Consider the following 23,127-nt stretch of genomic DNA (forward strand, 5'->3'; position numbering starts at 1 on the left):
TCTCCCTTTATCTATTAACCAACCAGTGGCTGCGTAACAAAAATGTTCGGTGTGAACTTAGATACAAGGACGCCACCATCGTAATTCGCTACTAGCCTTGGTGTATCTTGACCACAGGTATTATCATTTTATATCAACAACTTATGACATGACTGTGCATAGAAAAGAATAGAATAGCATATTTTTATTTCCCAAATTACAGGGCCCATAAACATCACAATGAAATTGTACATAATAAGGGGGTCTCATTGGGGGGTTCCTATCCAGGATCCTGCTTACTGTTTTGTCAGATTCCTGTATCCTGCTTACACTATGTACGTAAGCAATTCTCATTTTTTTGTCTTTTCCCGGGTCCCGCAAGACCTCATTCCCTGTTTTCACACAACAATAATTTTACTTTCACGTGTCACTTCGTCGCTTACAAAAATTGGCAATCCTGCGTCACGCTTAGACCCCATTGAAACCCACTAATTATAATAATTATATTGACTTTTATTGTGCTAAAACGTATAAAAATTAAATAGGCACTGGCTACGGTCATGACGGTTACATGGAAATATATTAACAATAATGAAAATATTATTGTTACATTGGAGACTAATTGCCAGAATGCAAAGTTGGCAATTAGTCTCCAATGTAACAATAAATATATTGGGTAAAGAACTGATTAATTACGAATGTAACTATAATTATTGAGGCTACGGTTACATTGCGTTATTGTTACATGAAAAAACGGCAATGTACAATGGCATTAGTAATGTGTACTAAATAATAAAAGTTGAAAACATTAATTTTATATTTACAATACTATAGGGTTATTGCATGAATATTGGGGAATATTGTCCCAATAGAATTTTATATTGCATGCTCAAGCTTGCAAGTAATATTTCCATATAGCAACATAACATTTGAAAGTAAAAATTGGTTTAAACTGAGATTTGGTCGTTGATGACGTCATGAATTTCGAAGATTTATTGCACTAGTGCAATATAGGAATTTATTGCACGCTAACTTTTTGTTACTTTCTGTGGGAAATATTATATTGCTATACAATAATATTTATTATTTGTCATTATTACAAGTATTATTTAGTACATACATGTACATGTATGAAAGAATTAAGCAATACAACTATATAGAAGATTTGAATTTATTAAATCCAGTGTATTACAGTATATATTGCTGTTTTTTATGTAACAATAACGCAATGTAACCGTAGCCTCAATAATTATTGTTACATTCGTAATTAATGGGTTCCTTACCCAACTTTGCATTCCGGCAATTAGTCTCCAATTATTATTGTAACAATAATATTTTTTATTATTGTTACATTTCCATGTAACAGTAGACATGGCAGACAGTGCCTATAAAATATCATTATCATCATATTCATTTTCTTTCAAGCCACCTCTATATCTCTATATTCATTCAGTATATATATACAAAGAATCTGTGATATATAGCAATAGACCTGTTAATGAGATGAATGTGCTCTGAGGACTCATGCATGAGACATGATGAGTGTCATAATTGGAGGGGGTACCTTCATGACTATTAACGATAAAAATTCTTACCAAATGACGTTATAAAAGGTAATTTTTGGTCAACGATGATAAAATTTTCACTTTCATTTAGCTGTTAAAAAAAATAGACATATATATTGTCATGATTGTCATGATAGTCAATTTTTTTCCAAAAATCATGGTAACAATTTGAGTCCTCTTACAGTAAAACCTTAATCAATTTTACGTTAATGGTAGCCGGAAATGATTGTTTGACACATGACATTTAAGGGCATTCCTACCCTCATGCATTTTCAGTGATGTTTATCTGTCCATCACGTGTATAGCTCTAGAAAGCTAAAAATTAAGTGTTTATAAAACATGAATAAATTTGAACACCTACCTGTCCACCTCAGAAAGTTTGTGTTACAGCAATATAGGTTCTGGAAATGCTGAAGGCCCCAGACGCTCAGAGCTTTAACTAATAGTAATATTACTAGTGAAAACAAACTTGACTTTGGAAAAAGATCATTAATTTTCTATTGAAAATTATCAATTTTTCCTTCAACATGTTCAATTGAGGTATCAATTTGGCCACTTAATGTTAATGTTGTTACACAACACACTTATTTTTTTTTTAAATCTGCACTGCTTATCCAGAGAATCTGTGCTGCTGGAACACTGTTGAACTATTGACGACATACAATGTACAAAAACCACTTATCCATTGTGGCATTGATCAAATATTTTATATTAAAATTAAAATATGATGTCAAAATTTTCCAGGAACCTTTGTGATGTCACGTAATAGCAGACAATTTACAGACAAATAGTGATAAGGCATTATTAACTTGCATACAATCATGAATTGTAAATGAGTATATTATGAAAGAGCCAAAATTTTTAAAGACCAAAAAGGTTGTCTGGAATTTTGAAAAATTGAAAACTAATTGAGAGATCTATATTTATTTCAATTTTTAAATTGAAATTCATCAAGATGAGTAACAGTTTATTGCAATTTTTGTCTGTCTGTGATTGTGAAAGGGTCAAGGTTGTTAATTTTCTGTCACTACAATTTACAATGTCATGATTAAATTGCTGTTTACCATGTTTTCTAATTATTTTTACATTTTAAAAACTGTTTTATAAACATGATAAACAGCAACTGGAAAAAACTTTTTTTTCTCAGTAAGTCAAAAGGAGTTCTGACAAAGCAATTGTCAACATGATAAAGGCAAAATATGTTGATAAAAAATCTCCAGTTATAAGGCAAAAACTCCAGATGATAATTTTGCTGACTCCCATTGGCGATTGCCAAATAAACTGATTACCAGAGGTAACGCAATTGATCTTAAGGTGGTATGGGAGTCTAAAATAAAAATGATAGAATTTGTCCATACTTTGTCAAAATGTAGTATCTATTGATACATGTTCAAAAATATTATAAAAATGATAGGTCACCGTGCATTTTCTCAAGCTACAGGTTGTGACAAAATGACAAATTTTGTATGGATTATACAGGAAAAAACATAATTTTGTGAATAGAAACTAAACAAAATGATAGAATTGTATAATAAGTTAGGAAAAGATAGCTTTCAGACAATGCTTTTAGAATATCAAAAGAAAAGATAGGGTCACCGTACGTTTTTTCAGGCTAAAAGACAAAATAGGAAAATTTCATGAAGAGTCCTTCAGAAAATGCACTGCTTTAGAGTTACCTCCCCTTAAAATGCCAATTTGAAAATATTCAAAAACAACCAAAATAATCTACACTTGTAAAAATATTATTATTTCTATTTTATATTCTTATAAATTGGTACTTTTAAATGAAAATTCACATTAAATATCTGCATTCCTGCATCAAATTTTGCTAACTTGATAGAAAATATGGACCTTAGATTCTCTGTTTTTTACAATCCAAGATGGCGAAAGACACCCATACCACCTTAACTATGAATTTAATACCAAACAAAAAACAATTAACTTTGAGAAAAAGATGGTACATACAACCATTACTGCAAACAAAAGGTGCAAAAATTAGTACACCATATCCACATTTCATCAATTATGTCTCTTCAGAAATATTAGGAATTGAAATGGTATTTTGAAGGCCATACAATTTACCTCAATTTAGGACATGTAGGATAGACTCTTAAATTTTAAAGAGTTGAAATTGGATGAACCAATCATGTTAACCTGAAGGCTAATATAATACAAGCCCAAATAAAAAATATAAACAAGCCTTAATTGAAAACAACGTTCAATTAACCAATGATTGCGATGGATGCAGAACAAATTTCTTGGTTTAGAGGTCTAAATACAGCACAAACAACATTTTCCAAAAGACCCAAAAAGTGAAAGTAATATTTTAACATGTATATTTACAAGTATGTACATGATGTAATTGTATAACCATAATTTCTGAGAGAAAGTAGACACAATTACTAAAATGTCACACATATAATAAAAATGATAATAGAAATGGGGAATGTGTCAAAGAGACAACAATCCAAAAATTCAAGGGCAAAAAACAACCAAAGGCCACCATGTATAACCAATATCATGTATTTATAGTACAAGTACTAAATGTATATTTTGAGTATGTAATTTTTTGTTTAGCTCCATACCCAAAACCTGTACATGTATGCCATATTCATGATAGTTCTCCAAGTGTCAACAAAAGTCAGTAAAACATGCACAAGAACATGTGTTAGGCAACATGTACATGTATAAACCTATCAAACTATTTTACAACCAAATCATTTTGAAAAGCTATAAAACAAGATAGCATGTTAGCTGTTAACCTTTTTTATTCAGCCGTGTATTTCAGGGTCACCGAACTTTAAATTTAATTACCTTTTTCGTAAACAACGCCTTGTCAATATTAATAAACAAATTTAAAATCCATAAATATCCCCAGGATTTAAATCGGTTCTTTGTTCACTGACATACTGGGAGTGAATTTGGACTGAATAGTCTACTGTTATATATGTCGTAGAAAAATTCACTTCTTACATGAAGGTGTTAATGTAATTGTTCAAGCTCAAATTTATTTATTAGGAAAACTTAGCTTTATTATTTGGTAAGTTTGGCATTTTTTTCCTTATAGATTTAAATTTGAAGTTAATAGATTGTTAAAAAAAAAAATTTCAATGGGTTATTTTTACCGTTAAATATAGTTAACATATTCCAGATGAATTCCATATAAGTGTTGTTTTAATTTTTTGGCTTTAATCTGCTTTAAAAATAAAAAGATGCAGATCTACATGTATTAAAATTTTAACGATAAAAATTCAATCAGAAACATGATGAGCATAATATTTATACATGTATGTCTGTCCTAATCCTATAATCCAGTGTTTATAATTTAATTCTATTCGTCTGTCAAAAAAAAAAAAAAAAATTAGTATAAATCAGGTTATTGGTTATCTTATTTTAATTGTGTCATCCAGGGCCTTTTTAACACGAACTTTATAATTTTGTCTTAACTCATTGTTGAAGGCAGTCATGGCAGTACATCATGGTGACCTGTAGCAGTTTAGCTCCTTAAGTTTGTGGTTTGGTCTTTGTATGATGTTTTTTGTCATGCAATCATAACACATCTATATAATTAAAATTGATGATCCTTTTGTCTAACAAAAATATAACAACTGTATGCACAGAACTAAGAAGATCCAGAAAGTTTGCCCAACTTAAGAATGAACATTTCTTTCCCTATGAGAGAAGCCTCTGTTTAAATGGGTTTTAACATACATGTACATAATGCAGTTATTACAACTAAAAAACAACTATACTTAAATGGTCATACAAAGGGTTTAAGTGTTTCTTTACACCTTCAAAGTTTCCAATACATATAAGGTTCTTCACACTATGGGTGATATATTTTATCTACAAGACGATAAAACTTTCAGAAGGTTTGCCAATATTGTACATTCAACTGTAATATCAGATTTTTCTGTTTGTAGTCAGATTGTATGTATATGGATTAAAAGGCTTATTACTATCTTTCTCAACAACAGACCTGTCAACTGGTACCTTAGTACGATTTTTTTTATCTTTCTCAATTACAGACATGTAAACTGGTACCTACTTTTTATATCGTATAATATGCCATAAGATTTTTAATATTGAATTTTTTATCAAATATATTTCCTGACCTGAGTCATTGTTGCTACATTTTTTAATATAAGTTGTTTGATAGTTAGTTTTCAGCTATTGTTACCTTGATAGTAACTATTGAGACCCTATATATTATGTATATTAAGAATTAAATTAACACTTCTTTTATTAAAAATTATGGATTGCATTGGAATTGATTTCTATTTTAAATCTCTCACTTAGAGAAGGTTAGGTGCTTACATACACAGTCATGACAGTATGAGAAATTCATTGGAAAGTTTGTGATTTTTTTCGAGGTGTGTAGTTTACTTTTTTCTGTACTTTAGTTTGATCTTTCCTGCATTAGATAAGTCTCCACAATGAACTGCTAAATCTACAGGCCTGACGCTCAATTTTTTTTTTAGTTAGATTATGTTGGCCTGTAGATAAGATTTTTACAGGCCTGAGAGCAATTTTACATGCCAGGGCTGCCACTCAGTGTGAAGACTGCAAGATCGGTGGTTCTCTCAGGGCACTCAGGCTGCTTCCTCACCTCAATAACTGACCGCCATAGTACAATATTGCTTATAGTGGCTTAATCACCAATTTATCAATTTAACAATTTAGTTTTTGTGATCGCCACATTTTCGCTATCGTGATAGCAGATTTTTCTGCAGATTTTTTTTTTATATTTTCTTATAATATCCATAACCATAGAAATTTATTTTCTGTGAATCAGGATTGACAAAAAAATCAACTTGTGAATCGGAATGAGACCCCTCCCCCCGTCATTATAACAGGGGTAATATTGTGGATAAGAAATTTGATCATAGTGATGCGAGTTATTCCCCCTTTTCTATACAGAACTCATTGTGTATGCAATGCCAATGGTATATATATAACCCTTATTTAGAACAAACTTATATTTGTACTGTTTTTTTGCATTTGTTTGTAACTTTTTATTTTGTTATCTTTTTACTACATGATCTAGTACTAATTCACATGGTATATTGAAATTGATTTAAACTTTGTTCTGAACGTTTGACCTCATTGACAAATGTAACATGAATACTGATTTAATTATGCTCATTTATTAGGTAAACAATTTTATATTTACCAAAGTTTAAATGTGTAATGGAATTAATACTGTTATAAAGATTTAAGTTTGTATTGACCTTTATCTGTTTATTAAATATTTTCAAATTGTTTAAATGATGTTTAAATGGGAAGAGATTGAATTATATCAATTAACTTAATTTTATTGGGTACTAAAATTATATATGTGTTTAAAGTTCATAATTGTGATTTAAAAAAAATATATTTAAAAGAGGGTTTGTAGAAGCGTGTGTTATCCTGAATTATAAAAAAATAAAGCACTTTCCCAGATTTTCAAGAAATATTATTCATTAAATCCCAAGTCCTAAGGGTAAACTCCAAATTCTCACGAAAAAAGAGGCACCACAATCCCAAATTTTTGCAAAACTCAAGGCTATATCCTGATGTCCTTAAAGTCCCCCCCCTTTCAAAAGAGATACTTGTAAAACTAATGGACCACATTTGAGATTTTCTCAATTGTTATTGTATACATGTGTACCCATCCAATAAATTAGATTTCAATGAAAAAAATAATTAAAAGTAGATTAAACTCTGTTCGATTTGTTTGTCTGCAATATTAAATATATAGAGGTACATTTGTTGTACATGTACTAATATATATATATATCACTTAAATTTAAATTTAGAGATTCAAATGCTATAAAACTATTTTTACTTTAAGTCAACATAAATTAGCATACAAGATTAAAATTTATAGTATAAAGACAGTTTGTTTGAACTTTTACAATGAGATTTTATTGTTTAAGTGTTGGCTCATAAAGTAAGTTTACATTGGAACTTTTGTTTAATTTTCAATAAAACTTGGTTGAAAACTGATTACTTAACTTTTATTGTTATGTTGAGTTAAAAGGCCCAGTATTGTGTCGCTATCATTTTACCTACCCACACTTATTATACTACTGTATTATAAGAAGGTTTTGAATTTTGATAATTATTATGTGAGTATATATTTATTTCATATACATTTAGACTAGCAATATTTTGTCAAATTTAGATCCATTTGTCTGATCTTTGTGGTGAAAATTTGTTTGATATATTGATAGAAATAAGTTCATTTAAAATTGTTAATAACTGTTTGATATTTGAAAATTCAATTTAGAATTGTGAAAAGATTTCAAATGGTTTTGTCTTTATACATGTCTGAGATCTAATTCAGAGCTTTACTTTTTTGTTAGAATTTTAAATATGTCGATCTTCTTTCATGGACATTTTATTTATTTTTGTATTAGGATTTTTCCTCAGCATGATCAATGCAGGCCTTGAAGTCATAAAATTTTGAGTAAGTTTTATTGTACTCGTACTCCAAAATCAACCAATCAAAATGTTGGATTTCATGATTTTTGTGTTCCGAGCACTAAGCACAGTTTTATGACTATAACCCCAGGTCTTAAAGTTGTGGTACACATTTTCATAGTGAATTAAACAGAATAAAAACTTCAATTTGACAACAACCCAACAACTTGAGTTAGAAAAGAGTTCTCACAGACAGATCCAGGGGGCTCCAGGCTTCATAGTCCTCCTCTTAGGGCGGTCATTGCCCCCCCCCCCCCCTTTTTCATGAAAATATCTGGATCAGCCACTGGACACTCTAGAGGTCATTGAATGATTTAAGCAATTTTTCAATGCGAAATCACCTTTCAGAGAACTTATCAATCATTGTCCAATAACCGTTATACCACAAATTCCACAATGTTTATTGAAATTAAAAAATCTCAAGTTTGAAAAACTTTTTTGTGATGATGAACCTAAAAAACTATATTATAAAGCCATACTGATATAAGTATTCAGCAGTGTTCATCCAGAATTTGAAAAAAAATGGTAACTTTTATCATTATATCCCAATAGAAAATTCATAAGAAACTGGAAGGCAAGAAAAAATTACATCATAACTGACTTTCAAGAATTGAGATCAATCTAACCACAAGTTGATTACTAGTATAAAAAAATAATCAATACCTGTCTGGGGATGAATGATCTATGTTTCTAAGTATATCTTGGGAATAATGTCTGAACCAGTACCCTATATCCACTTTTCTCAGTTTAACCAAGGAGGTTATATATAACCTACATAGTCAATATTGTCTAATCAGGTGGCAACATACATGAGTCTGTAATTCAAGTTAGAATAAGAAACAGTATCGCACTGTTCATACTGTATTTATAGATTCTTGAAATTCCAGTTATCTTTTGTTAATGGTATTAATCTTATTACAGCAAATTCAATGAAATCACAACTTGATTTTTTTTCTCACGGAACCCATACTGACTTATATAGTTTTAGTATAAATATATATTCTATAAATAAAAGCAAGAGTGAAGCTGGATCATGTGTAGAAACATTAATAACCTAACTGTTAAAGAGTTAAATTTTTATGGTTTTGTCTTTAGAATATAAGTGTTCATTGTTGTTTGTTATAATTTCTTGAAGGGCTACTACAAGATCAATGCAGAAAATAAACAAAACACTAGACCAGAAAAAGTTCTACATTTACAGTACAATAAATTATACATACAATAATATATACCTGAACTAAATGATACTAGATAATATATATATCTGAAATTTCTTCGCTTCAAGATAGATTGAGTAGTGTGAGATTAATGTTATATAAGTTCATGGAATTTACTGAACAGACATACAATATTTTTTTCGTTTGTTTATTTAATTTTACGTGTTTCTCATTTCTTGTTTTTTTTATATAGATAAGACCGTTGGTTTTCACATTTGAATGGTTTTACACTAGTAATTTTGGGGCCCTTTATAGCTTGTTGTTCAGTGTGAGCCAAGGCTCCGTGTTGAAGGCCATACATTGACCTAAAATGTTTTACTTTTTAAAATTGTTATTTGGATAGAGAGTTGTCTCATTGGCACTCACACCACATCTTCCTATATCTATATACAAGCGGTATGGGCTCTGCTCATTGTTGAAGGCCATACGATGACCTATAGTTGTTAATGTCTGTGTCATTTTGGGGTGTGGATAGTTGTCTCATTGGCAATCATACCACATCTTCTTTTTTATATACAGATGTAAATTTCAATTTCAATTGACAATTCAGTTAATGTAGTACATGTTTGGAAAAGGAAATAATACCAAACCTTGGAACCATTGTGTTTACTTTTCAAAGAGTTATTACATAAGGCCATAATAAATAATAGGTTTGTTTGCCCAAACCCTACCTACCTAGAAAAAAGCTGCCTACTCAAATTCTTGTATTGTCCGGATTTGAAGAAGTTTTTTTTTAATCATATAGGCATGAAGACTAATAAACATCTGATACTTCAATTTCTTTTTTTGAAAAAAAGAAAAGAAAATTGCTTCCTACCTACCCACTGTCTCAACCTTTGGGTAGGGTTTGGGCAAACCAAAATATTTTTAAGTGTGGCCTAAGCTCTTTAATGTTCATAGACCATGACACAGTGGCACTCTCTTATCAAATGCATTAGCCTTTTCACAGGGCTTTAATGTAAACATTAAGTTGAGATGGTTTACATGTATTATAAATGATGCACTGTCCTGGATTTTGAAATAATTTTTTTTCTAAGTTGACATAATGTGAAGTTCTACGTACTAACAAAAAATATTGACACTAATTCTTACTTTGCATATAAATTAAAAAATCAAAGCAAAAATGTATTTTAATTATTTTAATGAAAAGCAAATTCGTCACACATATCAAATATGATATTTATGTACAAGAATTTTTATGAAAATCAATTTATTGATGAAAAAAATAATATAACTGAATCCAATAGTATTCTGCTTTTTATTTGTAGATGTTGAATAGAAGACTGGTGAAAGGAAATGATATGGTGTGAAAAGTCATCAAGTGAAACATCTACATAATATATATTTAATTGACTGAAGGAACAGCCATTTTCAATCAGTGCTTAGAAAATTTGAAAGTTCAAACTCAGGACATTAAGTTTTTACTAATCATGACTTAATAATGCTTACATTTTAGTATGTATTATCAAAAGAATGTAAATTTGATCTAAAATTGAATTTTTGTGAAGCTTGATGTAAATCAGTGTAAATTTTTATTTTGGTACTGTTAAACTCAGGAATTATGGCTACTAAAACAACACGAAATGTTAGTGGAAGAGCAGGTGTACGTCCCCTCGGCTCTATTAAACACAATACAGGAAATGACAGAATCCCAAAACTTCCATCTTTTACCAAATCTGCGGAGAAAAGTAAAATGGAGAATGTTGGAATACATGGGAATGCTATGAATGTGCCGCCACCTAAAGCTAAAGAGGATGTTAAGCCAAAAACACAATCAGCCAAGTCGGATTCAAGTTCGAGTACAAAATCTGTGGAAAATATGGTAGATAAAAAGGAACTGCAAGAAGCAAAGGTTTGTGAAGTTATACAATAATGAAAAAGTACCATGAAAAACTTTCATACTTCAGAAATAAGCTACACATTTTTGTATTTTCTTAATTTTTCAATTAATTGTCAGTATACATCTTTTAGCATTGTAAAATAACATACATATATTAATACAAAGGCAGAAATAGAAATTCATAATTAAAAGATTGATATACATTATGCAAGAGAAAAGAAAGCTGGCAATCAGTAAAAAAATGCACAGAAAACTATAGAGAATATTAACATGATTTAGTACCTGACTTTACTGCCGAGTCAATTTTTGTTTTAATTTTGGGGCTTCCAAGTTTGAAGATTAAAACATTATGATAAAGGCAGATGATCTAGGCTGAGAAATCAATTAAATTAAGAATTAATGGATTCCAAGATAATGTTGCTAGCCTGGGTTTTTTTTCTGCAAGAAATAGTACTGGGACAGTTCTCCCTAGGGCCTTTTAGTGTCATGGTAATGTGATGCTACATGTATGTGAAATTAGTTCCTTAAGGTGGTACCTAACACTACAGGGAGATAACTCTGTAAAATCAGCTAAACGTTTTAATTACGTTGTGTTGTTAAAGGGATATTAAGCTTCTCAATGATCAAAATGAGTGTTTGTCAAACTGCTATATAACCAGTGTAATTTTTCTGATAAAACGGTTGGTTCAAATTTTTTTTTAAATTTTTATATTTTTGTCAAAGGGTCAAAGTAAATACTTTGTCAAAATTTTAAGAAAATTAAACGAGCCAAATTAATTTTAGATCAAGTGTTGGGTACCACCTTAATAGAATATGTCATGGATGTAATGCTACTATTTTCTAGAAATTTCCAAGGAGAATTCTTCTGATACATCTGTTATATGAGTCCAAACTATATTTAGAAATTTGTATAATTAAAATAGCCATTTAGACTCTTACATGTCTAAGTACTTATGATTTTATAATGAGATTAAAACTGAGTGGTGAAGGGTTTGTTTCAGGCACTTTTATTTGACTATTTTATGTTTTTAGGATAATTTTTCATAATGTTTATCCGATTGGCATTTGCCTTGTGCAAAGAGGGTTTACATTTCCATTTCAACATGGATTTGAGTATTCTTGAATCCCTCCAAATCATGCAAATAACCCCTGGTGAACCTCTTTCAATCAGACTATTATTAATTAGATTTAAGACCGAATACAAATAAATAAATAAGATCAGTGTAAACATGTTCATTATACACAAGGGGTATTAACTTAAATACTTAATTATACAATAGAATTCTAATTCTGTTGATGTTCTAAATATATATTAACCTTTAAACCCCCAGTCACTGATCAGGGTCTATTAAAGTATTATGAGATAATTTGTTGGATCACAACCCTCTTTAGGGGGGTTATTTGGGATCAATTATAAGTAAAAAAACATAATTCCATTTCTCATTGTTTACATAACAGAAAAAAACTTCTGTACTTGACCATTAACGTATTATGAACAACTTTTATCATTTTAAAATTGAGAATGGAAATGCATGGGGAAATTGTGTCAAAGTAAAACAACATCTTGACCAAAGAGCAAAATACAACAGGAGGCCACCAATGATAATGGGTCTTCAACACAGCAAGAAAATCCTGCACTCTAAGATGTGCTTCAGCTAGCCCCTAAACAAAATGTGCAATTACTGATCATAATAGACATAAATACTAAATATGTTATATAGATACCAAAGTTTTTGAAGCAAAAGATAAATCAACACCTTCAAGTGAGTTATTTTATCAAAATGAACATCAATCCATTCCTAGATGTACACAGAAACACATGATGAGCTCCCTTATGATATCCCCACCCCATCCTAATTCCCCACTAAACAGCTAAAGTCATATAGAGATGAAAAAATGCCAAGTCCATGCTTTTGTAAGAGAAACCCATTTTAACATTCTAATTAACATAAACTGAAATCGAGGTGCACAATTCTTACCAAGACTGAAAGATTTTAAAGTTCTTTTTTAAGTTTTCATAAATCATTGACCTCTTTCAAGTCTTTTAATTTTTGTCCTCTATATTAAAGATTTGTTAGAAATCTAAGAAATATTTATTTCTCATAAAAAAAAAAACTCAAATAGTTCAAACTGGGAAAAAGATTTTGCTGATATTTCTTCGTTAACATCCTTCACTCGGTCAGTAAAATATATGAAATGGATCTACAATGTATACCGAATTTTATTCATACAAATTTGACTTTCATAAAAGTTTCTACATGACTTTCAGACAAATAGATGATCTATAAATTTGAATAATGCACGATTTATTTTTGGAAAAAATTTACCATAAATGTCACATCACCATAAATCGAAATAAAAACGGTAAACAAACTTAGTGAAAAGAAGATAAAAGGAAAATGTCTAGGAGACATTTAAATGGTACTCAAGATGAAATACCAAATAAACCTTTTCACAGGAGATTGATTTACAAATATTGGCAGATAGATGAGTAAACAAACCTATTATAGAAACCTGATCGAGATACATGTAAATGATTTTAATCTTTTAACTTGTTTAAATCTTGCGTAAGATGATTGCTTGTAAAACTAATGCAATTCAAAATTTATGACATGCGTTTGTTTGGTTTTGCCCAATTTTTTACAGCAAATGTTTCAAAATTTAATGGTAAATTGATTTTGACGTTTTTTTGTTAAGATGGTTGCTCTTCTGTAGAGAAAAATCTATACTCCAAATAATAAGTTCATTCAATAGAAGAATGTTAAGAACCTGAAGGTTTCATTGATTGTACCTTGGCTTGAAACTTTATAATGTTACTTGATTAAAAGTTTGCGATCATTGGGACTGCCTACATACAAGGCAAGAAATGACGTTACTTTTCCATTAGCACCAAATTGCCATCAATGGGTTTTTCATGTTTTTGTTGATGGAAAATTCCCAAAATTTCAAGATTTAATTTTCAATGATTTTTGTTCAAACTTAAGTCATTCAAGTTTGTGCTGACCCGCGGAGTATTCTTTTTGGAAAGCAAATTATCAATACGGTTAAATTCATTATAAAAATCCCTTCACTTTCTTTACAATTAAACATCCCTATAACTGATATTCAAAAACCCAAATAACAGTGAAGTCTTCAATTTGGAGCAACTCCCAAGGGTGAGTGAATGGATAGAAATTTGGTTTCTTTTTGTTACAAGGCTAAATTACTTTCCCTATTCGGTAGACCCTCATTTTCTAGTGGCAGTCTTAACCCTTACCATGCGGTGACCGTCTTTTGACGGGCGGACCCTAATAACCGTTATTTGGCTCCATTGGCGTTCCATACTTTTAGAAGTCCACTTTATGATACTTATTTTAAAATTTATGTATGTCCCGTCAACCTGAGGCTATCCATATTCACGTTTCTCATGTATAAGTAGCATTTTGAGCACAAATACGGACTTGGAAAATTGAAATTGGCTAAAACTCGGTTTTCTGGAGGGGTAGGCTTCACATATGTATCTTACACAAGAAGTTCAGAGGCATAAAACTGGCAAAGATAGTGCAAACCCACGGCCATATAACTACTGATCATTATTATTAATGAAATACGCATAGGAAACAACTACTTCCGGTTTTGGGTCCATTCGAAGTAAAAAATCGGCAAAAATCGTGAAATTCGGTATTTTGGGTCCAAATGACCTTCTGTAGACTGATGAATCAAGATCACATTCACTCCGATCTAACAACTGTTGGGGTCAATTTGTTCACTAGGGTCCACTCTACACGCAGGCTACAGTTGGATACCTGAACCAGCAACCCTGGGTCTTCTGGGTCAAGAGAAGGGGTGAAAAATCGGCAAAATTGACGCTTTTTGCACCTGATGACCCTCTTTGGGGCAAATTTCCGCCAAAAAAATTCCGCCTCCTCACCCCGACCACCCCACCCCGTGATCACCTATATTAGATTTAAAGAATTCAATATGCTACAGCAACAGGGCTAAGCTCATTTGCATATAATTTGCATATTTTTGCAAATAAACGAAAATTAGACATTTTCTAAAAACAATTCCGCATGGTAAGGGTTAATGTTTCCTACTTTCATCACTGTTGACCCCTAATACACTAGTCTTACTGCATGTATTGGTAAGTTGATCTTGTTTTGTACCGTCATTAAATATTTGCCACTGGATGTTATTGCAATCAAACAACTATCAAGCAATCAAATTACAGGAAGTCAAAAACTGTCACTGGCACAGATTAGAGAAGACTTCTAAAATTCAGTTGGTATCAGTTTATACTGAAGAACATAGATGGAAATAGGGTTGGCACATTTGAGAGTTGTTTTATCATTTAAGTCTTTATATTGGCTTTTTTTTTTTTTTTGCTCTTTGATTACTTGATTTGGCTTGGGGGATATATATATATAGCTCTTTAAGTTCATGCAGGTCACATGCTGCTAATGAAAAGTGGTTTAAAAACGCAAATTTTAAACACTATATAGCTTTTCAATATTGTGATTACAGAAACAAAATCATAGATTTACTTTTCATGATTGTCTTTAATTAATGATTATGATTTACAGGCAAGAGAAAAAGATTTGTTGAAGAAAATAGCTGAACTACAAAAAATTATAGAGGAACTGAAAGAACAGATTATAGAAAAAGACCAAACTATTAATGGTCTGGAAAATCAGTTAAGAGAACAGGTATGTGGACTCTTTTATGAATGGTTTTACACTAGTAATTTTTTTGGGCCCTTTATAGCTTGCTGTTCCGTGTGAGCCAAGGCTCTGTGTTGAAGACTGTACCTTGACCTATAATAGTTTACTTTTATAATTGTGACTTGGATGGAGAGCTGTCTGAATGGCACTCATACCACATCTTCTAATATCTATCTATCTAAAGTATAAAAAATAATAAGTTGTGGTTTGATTGCCAATGAGACAACTCTTCACAAGAGACCAAATTACAAAGAAGTTATTAGCTAAAGGTCACTAAATGGCCTTCAGTATTGAGTAAAACCCATACTCCAAAGTAAGCTATAAAAGACACTGAAATGACAAATTTAAAACAATTCAAAAAAGAAAACTAAAGATGCAAAATAATGGATGAAAACAAATATGATATATATAGGAACAAAAAACAACAACTGAATTACAGGCCCTGACTCTTTTCTTCACAGGTTAAATATTTAAACAATTTTTTTTTAATTTTTTTTATAGCAGCATATTTATGTCGGATTTAGTCCTGACTGAAATGAATGATCTATATTGCATATTGTATTTGCCATTCAAATAATTCAGAATAGTGATTCATGCCAACATTTGTGCTATAAGCCTTGATATATGTATAAACATAAAATTAAAGAAATAAAATTTTAAATGTAGATTAAGTGGCGGACTCATAAAGTATAACTGAACATGATACGCCTTTCTGACAATTTTTAATTTGTATTTTATTTCTAAAGCTTTTCATACAAAGATTTATTTTATTTCAAGCATTTTGTTGATTTAGTACAGTATTTCAGACTAAAATTAGAGTAACATCACTAAAAATCTACACAAGGACAACATTTAACCTCTGATAAATTTCAATGCAAAGTTAAAATAGCAGTATGTCTGCACATGATAAAAATTACATCGCAGGAGATTTTTTGCGACACAAAATTGATTGATGGATCGATGTAGATTCAGAAAATATCATGTCATTACTGGGCTCAACTGTTGTATGATGCATATATATATATATACAAAATAAAAAGAAGCAAAGTAACCTAAACAAATCAGATTATATGTTTTTCACTTTGTTAAATAATTGTAGGTTAAACAAAATATTCTCATTTTCTCTTTATAGGAGCAAACATATAAAGACAAATTAGATGAAGAAAAACAACTACATAGCAATACAAAGAACAGTCTAGAGAGTTTACGAAAGGAATTAGAGGCCAGTAAAGAGGAGAACAAACGCATAGCCAAACGCAATGAAGAATTATTGAATAAATTCAAAAATGAGGTAATATAGGGAGTCACATTGACAAATGCTCTGTTTACATACTTAGTATTCAATGTGAAGTAATTCTGAGTTTTTTTGTTTATGTGAAAAATGGGACACCGCACTATTAACTCCCAGTCTGATATCGGATACACATGTCTGCAAAAAACTTTTCTTGAAATCACTTTATACCACCATTGATTTCTCCTATTATTCTTTGTTAAATATATGCATTTTTCACGAAAATGTGCAGAACTTATCTTTGTTTAAAATAAAGAAATACTTGGCATGAGTAAAGTTTTATCCTTTTAATTCTATAGAAAAAAATTCACATTAGATTTGTTTGCATAAGAAAATATTGATCACTGGAAGTTAATAACCAATCAAATTTCACCTTTTTTTTTTTTCCCTGAGTGCAAACTTTAGAAACCATGTAACCTTTTAAGTTTTCAAATTATTCTACAGAAAAGCCATATAAAAAATAATATGCTTAGAAACACCTTAGACATATGTTTCTGATCCAGAAATATTTTACAGCAATGAAATGTAGGATTAATTTCCTACAACTGTAAAATTTAACAGAATATTTTTCGACCCTTTTTCGTATGCAACTGGATGTGACGTACTATGATTTGGTGGTATTACACCAGTAATTATGACTCTTGATTTTTTGTTACTCATGTAAAAATTCACAATATTAAGTCCAAAGAATAATTTCAGAATTCAAAATAATTAAAGCAATTCTAATCAGGGTTGTGTATATGAAAAGCTATCTGAGTTTTTAGTTTCCCTACATAAATATCTTATGCTGCATATGTCATTAAAAATCTATAATACATTTGTACTTTAATTTTACAGATGGATGAAAAATTAAAAGATATCACAGACTTAAAGGATAAGGAATTAGCGTTACGAGATGAAAAACTCAACAGACTGAAAAAACAAATGGCTGACGCATTAAAAGGAAACTCATGGTAAAATATTTAAGTTTACTGAAACAGACCATTTTCTCTACCTTTTATCATGTTTATGGTGTACCTTTTCAGTTTTCTAGCAAGGATTTGAAAAGGGCAAGGTGCTAGTTAGAAAAGGCAATTTTACCCATAAATGTCATTGAAAAAAGAGCAATTATTTAAGCCTCATAATTTATTTGCATATGTTATAAAAATACATATGTACATAACATTACAAACAAAATACTCTATATAACTCAGGCACCATGGTTAAATCAAGTTTCAGTTAAAATGGAGAAATAAAATTCAATACTTTTGGCACAATCTACTCTATTTGACTTTAAAAATATAAGGTCATATTATTTATTGAGCAGTTTCCATAATATTTTCATATGGTTAAGTTTAAACTGAAAATAATTGGTGCTAATTAACGGTGTATTTGACATCGAAACTGTCAAGTGAAGCCATGCACTTTTAAATGGTCACTTAATTGGACAGTTTACACAGCTAGCTGAACTTCCTTTGCGTGGAAGAATTAAGAATTTGACGAATTTTCCTGTATTTCAAAAGAAAAATATTCAGAGAAAGGAGAGTAGAGATTTTGAAGCAGAGACAACAGTCTGTGATTTGAAATATAAACATCAGCTCTTATTCTTTGTAGTCATCAACCTTCCATAGATAATGACAAAAAATTTAATTGAAATTTTGCCTAATTTATTTTATTTATTCATGTTATAGTAATTATTCTTTTTTTTTATTTTTGCCACATATTTATATTTTGTGGGAAAAATCATATGAGGATCCACTTTTTTTTTAATTCAATTTTCAACAATTTTATTTACAGGGAAAGACAACAGCAATTAGAGGAATTAACAAAAGAGTTGGCACGGTTACAAGAGGAATGTGACACACTTAGAATGAAACTAAAATCGTTTAAATCAAAGGTTAGTTCAGAGGTCATATAAAAACTTTACTGAGTTGAAATAAATCTTCCTTGGATAAAAACTGAAATTTTTGAAATATTGGTCCTGAATGTGAAATACATGTCATTAGAGATCTTCAGCAAACAACAATAATTTGATTTAAAAATTATATGTAATGGGAGACAACTCTAGAGAATTTTTGTTTTATTTAACTGTTATAATTTCATAAACAAAATTTTAGTGGTAAAAACTTGATAATATTTACAAACAATAAAGGCATCTGCTGTAATTGAACTAAAAAAAGGTCCAATAATTTAAATGCGAAATGGATTACCTGATTTATTACACAGGATTTTCTGAGAAAAGTCAGAAACATTACATTTGGGTAGAAAGGTAGGGTTGTGAATTCTGCAACATTATCATAATTTAAGAACAATATGCAACATAACTTCATTTTGGCAAGGTATAAATCATATTCTGTGGTTTAGGTTAATCTCCACAATACTAAAAGTATTTGTGTTATAAATCTTTAAAAAAATTATTGGGAGGTAAAATAGACTTCATTGTATCTTTTATTTCTTCTGTTTTATTCACACTTTGAATCATCTCAAGACAATTTAAAACTTGATTTATTGTAAGATTGTGTTTTGCTTTTTGTTCTTGTTGGGTTGTTGTCACATTGACTTTTTTATGCAGTGTTCAATTTTTGTTCCATTAATAGAAAAAGGAAAAAAAGTAAAATAAAGTACATTAGGAATATAATAAAAAGCCACGCTGAAAAAGAGCCAAACAATTATTTTACTTCATTTTTTGGGGTGTTTGATTTATATTTTAACTTTTAAAAAAGATATTAAATGATTTTTCTAGGGATCTTGCAGTAATTGTAGCAAATTGTCATTAAAAAATGAGGAACTTCAGAAAGATAATAAAGAGAAAGAAAAATTAGTAAAAGACTTGAAAGGATTATTGACAAAATTTGAATTTCAATTAAAACAACAAGAGCAGTTGATGCTATTGGTAGAAGATTCTAAAGGTCTCAAGTCAACAAAATTAAAATAAAACAAAAGGTATATGTTTGGAGTGGCTCACCATACATATTCATTCAGTAAACAATTTTTCTACTAATTTTCTAGACTCTTTAATTGGTTTTTGACTTTTTACGGCACATTTTCACATACCTCTTGGTGTCTTTTGGTTTCCTAAGGTTGCTTTCTCATTGATGTGTTCCCCACATTCTTTAATCTCTACCCTAATTTAAGATAAAGCACTGTTAAATAAATTGTTTTTTTTCTATTATGTGGCCTGTGGGTAAATTCTTTAGCAAAAGTTCATATTATTTCACAGCTATTCCTATTTTCCTGCTAACAATGACTGCTAGCTCTTTATTCCATTCCATTTAGCTACACAAGCTAATCTGCTAGTGTGAATAATTAACAGCTATATATATATATATATTTGAGTCGATGTAGCACACTTTTAATGTCTATTTAAAGAGAGGGCAAAGATACCAGAGGAACATTCAAACTCTATATTCAAAAAAATAAACTGACAAACATTACACAACATAGAAACACAAAAACACAACATAGAAAACTAAAGACTGAGCAACACAGATCCCACCAAATCTGTGGATGATCCCTGGTTCTCTGGAAGGGTAAGTAGTTCCTGCTCCACATGTAGCACCTGTCACAAATTGTCAGAGACCAACCTGAGGGCTTAATATTATTTTGATAAAAATTAGCATAATTCTAAAATACTGCGGATTTTTCAGATTTCAGTTAAATGTAATTTGATATTATTATGTCGTATTTATATTAAAATGACCTTGCTTTTCTATTTATAGGGATCCTGTCCAAATTGCAGTGACTCAAATGGTAAACTTGAAAGACTTTTTATTGAGTGCAAAGAAAAAGACAAAACAATTAAAGATCTGAAAATTCTAGTGACTAAATTTGAAAAACAACTAAATCAGCAAGATGCATTACTGAAAAACTTGGGTGAAAGCAAAGGTCACAAGGTCAACTATAAACCATAGTTAATAGCTGTTATATATATTTATGAATTATTGTATGTGATACAATGTGCAGCAGTGGACACTTTGTGTAAGGTTTAATTGAAGGAAGAGGTGCCTGTTTTGTTTGTATGCAGTATTATATAATGAGCAAAGATATTAACAAAATGTTCAGGAAATATTAACAGAATTATTAAAAATATCACTGTAATTCATTATCATCTATTGATCAAAGTGATAGATTGTATTCTTGGTCATTGGCAGACCCAAATATTGAAAGAGACATCTTGATTAAAAATATCTCCTTTCGTAAGATTTTTATGCTCCATTTATGGGCATTATGTTTTCTGGTCTGTGGGTCCATCAGCCTGTCCCGCTTCAGGTTAAAGTTTTTGGTTGGTAGTTTTTGATGAATTTGAAGTCCAACCAACTTGAAACTTAGTACACATGTTCCCTATGATATGATCTTTCTAATTTTAATGCCAAATTAGAGATTTCCTCCCATTATTAGGGTACATAAAACATAGAAATTGATAATGTGGATGGGGCATCCGTGTTCTGGGGACACATTCCTTTTTTTCCTGCCATAGACATTCAATGTTCCCATTTTCATTTGTTTGAAGCTTCTGCAGGGGCATTCATGCACTCAGACACATTCTTTTATACACTTCATGATATTTAATGAGCATAGGCTTATTTCTGAATCTGTTTCTGATCTTGGTTTCTGTTATCAGCATTTTATCATCAAAATTTGTATAGAACAACTTGTTATTGAGATACATTTATTTTCTACCTTGTTTTGCCAAAGTCTGTATTTATAAACCTTTATAGAACAATGGTGAATATTTTAATGGATACTCAGTGGCGGATGCAGGAATTTTCGAAAGGGGGGGTGCTAGCCCAGGGCAAAAGGGGGGGGGGGGGGGGTGCAAAACATATGTCCCGATTCAAATGCATTGATCGGCCAAAATAAAGGGGGGTGCGCACCCCCGGAACCCCCCTCTGTATCCGCCACTGATACTATTGTCATCTTGGGGGATACTAAAGATTCACTGTAGAACTTCAGCCAATCAAGTCATGACAATTGAAACTTTCAAAAGAACAATTACATGGATTGAATGAACTTTTAAATGAACATAATATATATTAAATATTGTTAAATAAAATAATTGTCTACAGATACATTGTACATGTATATTGAAGAAATATTCTTTGTTGTCCACATTTTGAAATTATGCATATAATGCATTTATAGCCAATTAGTTAATAGAAATGTTTTCTGTATCTTAATATCTAAATGAATGTTTTCTGTATGTTAAAATATCTGAATGAATCAGGAACAAAGATGTGGTACTGTCGTTTATTGTTTTACTTTGTCAGTCTTTTACTTTTTCATGATATTTTCTACGCCTTTAAAAGTAGAGTGCAATTATATTATCTGTCTGTTTTACCCTTTTGACCTATACCAGGTGAAAATTGTGAACTATATTAATTTTATGCAAAATTACAGTTTTGTCCCAAATTTCAACAAAGAAAATGATTGATCAAGCAAGGCAATGAGATCTAAGATAAAATTGAGAATGGAAATGGGAAATGTGACATGGACACAACAACCCAACCAAAGATCAGACAAATATAAGTTTTAGATAAATATCCCTACAGTATACTAATGAACATTGAGAAGTTCTCACATGAATACACACTCTATTATCTTGTATTTTATAAGAGCATAATTAAAGAACACATGAGCCCTGTCCATTGTAATATTCAAAAGAGTTATGTGATTTTTTTGTTGCCAAAATAAAACCATAATAGATTTGCCATGGTTGGTTTTAAATTGTGTTCTGACATAGATGTAGATTTTTATGTCGTTTACAACCAGATAGAAACAGTTCCTTGTTGAAATATTTGTTTACACTTTCATCTTTGCACAATATTATATTTATTTATCACAATCTTTTTTACTGTATAGAATTGTATTTTTTTTGCAACTCAAGTCCTAATTATTTGTTGAGTTTATCAACTTATTTCATTGAGGTTTGCTAGGCATTAATGTGTCAAATTGAGTAATGTATAATGTCAAAATTGCCTTTAAAAGTGCCTGTGCCATCTATTTCTTTACTCATCTCTCATTAACTCATGGGCCAAAATTAGTGCATCAAAATCTCACTCGCTAGAAAATTCAGATATAACGAAGCTACTCA

The 23,127-nt window shown here is 30.5% G+C and overlaps 1 protein-coding gene across 4 annotated transcripts; it reads left to right on the plus strand.

Annotated features, from left to right (window-relative positions):
- Window positions 1–22: 22 nt before the first annotated feature.
- On the plus strand, window positions 23–21,785 carry LOC134681219 (golgin subfamily A member 6-like protein 7). 4 transcript variants are annotated; one of them, XM_063540734.1, is made up of 7 exons: window positions 23–117; window positions 10,495–11,078; window positions 15,629–15,751; window positions 16,899–17,057; window positions 17,895–18,010; window positions 18,834–18,933; window positions 20,756–21,785. In XM_063540734.1, the coding sequence occupies exons 2-7, from the start codon at window positions 10,788–10,790 to the stop codon at window positions 20,945–20,947; spliced, it is 981 nt and encodes a 326-aa protein (XP_063396804.1). In that variant the 5' UTR covers window positions 23–117; window positions 10,495–10,787; the 3' UTR covers window positions 20,948–21,785. The 4 variants fall into 4 exon arrangements, with proteins under 4 accessions (XP_063396804.1, XP_063396806.1, XP_063396803.1 ...); XM_063540736.1 differs by lacking the exons at window positions 23–117; window positions 20,756–21,785 and adding exons at window positions 4,429–4,584; window positions 19,780–20,067; XM_063540733.1 differs by lacking the exon at window positions 23–117 and adding an exon at window positions 4,430–4,584.
- The last annotated feature ends 1,342 nt before the right edge of the window (window positions 21,786–23,127 follow it).

This window comes from Mytilus trossulus, chromosome 8 (genome assembly GCF_036588685.1).
Source record: "Mytilus trossulus isolate FHL-02 chromosome 8, PNRI_Mtr1.1.1.hap1, whole genome shotgun sequence".
NCBI classification, from domain to species: Eukaryota; Metazoa; Mollusca; class Bivalvia; order Mytilida; family Mytilidae; genus Mytilus; species Mytilus trossulus.

Excerpts from the sequence above, each read along its gene's own strand:
- LOC134681219 (XM_063540734.1), top strand. The coding sequence starts at position 10,788 with ATGGCTACTAAAACAACACGAAATGTTAGTGGAAGAGCAGGTGTACGT. Across the intron at positions 15,752-16,898 it reads AAAATCAGTTAAGAGAACAG|GAGCAAACATATAAAGACAA; the intron begins GTATGTGGACTC and ends TTCTCTTTATAG. Across the intron at positions 18,011-18,833 it reads GCATTAAAAGGAAACTCATG|GGAAAGACAACAGCAATTAG; the intron begins GTAAAATATTTA and ends TTTTATTTACAG.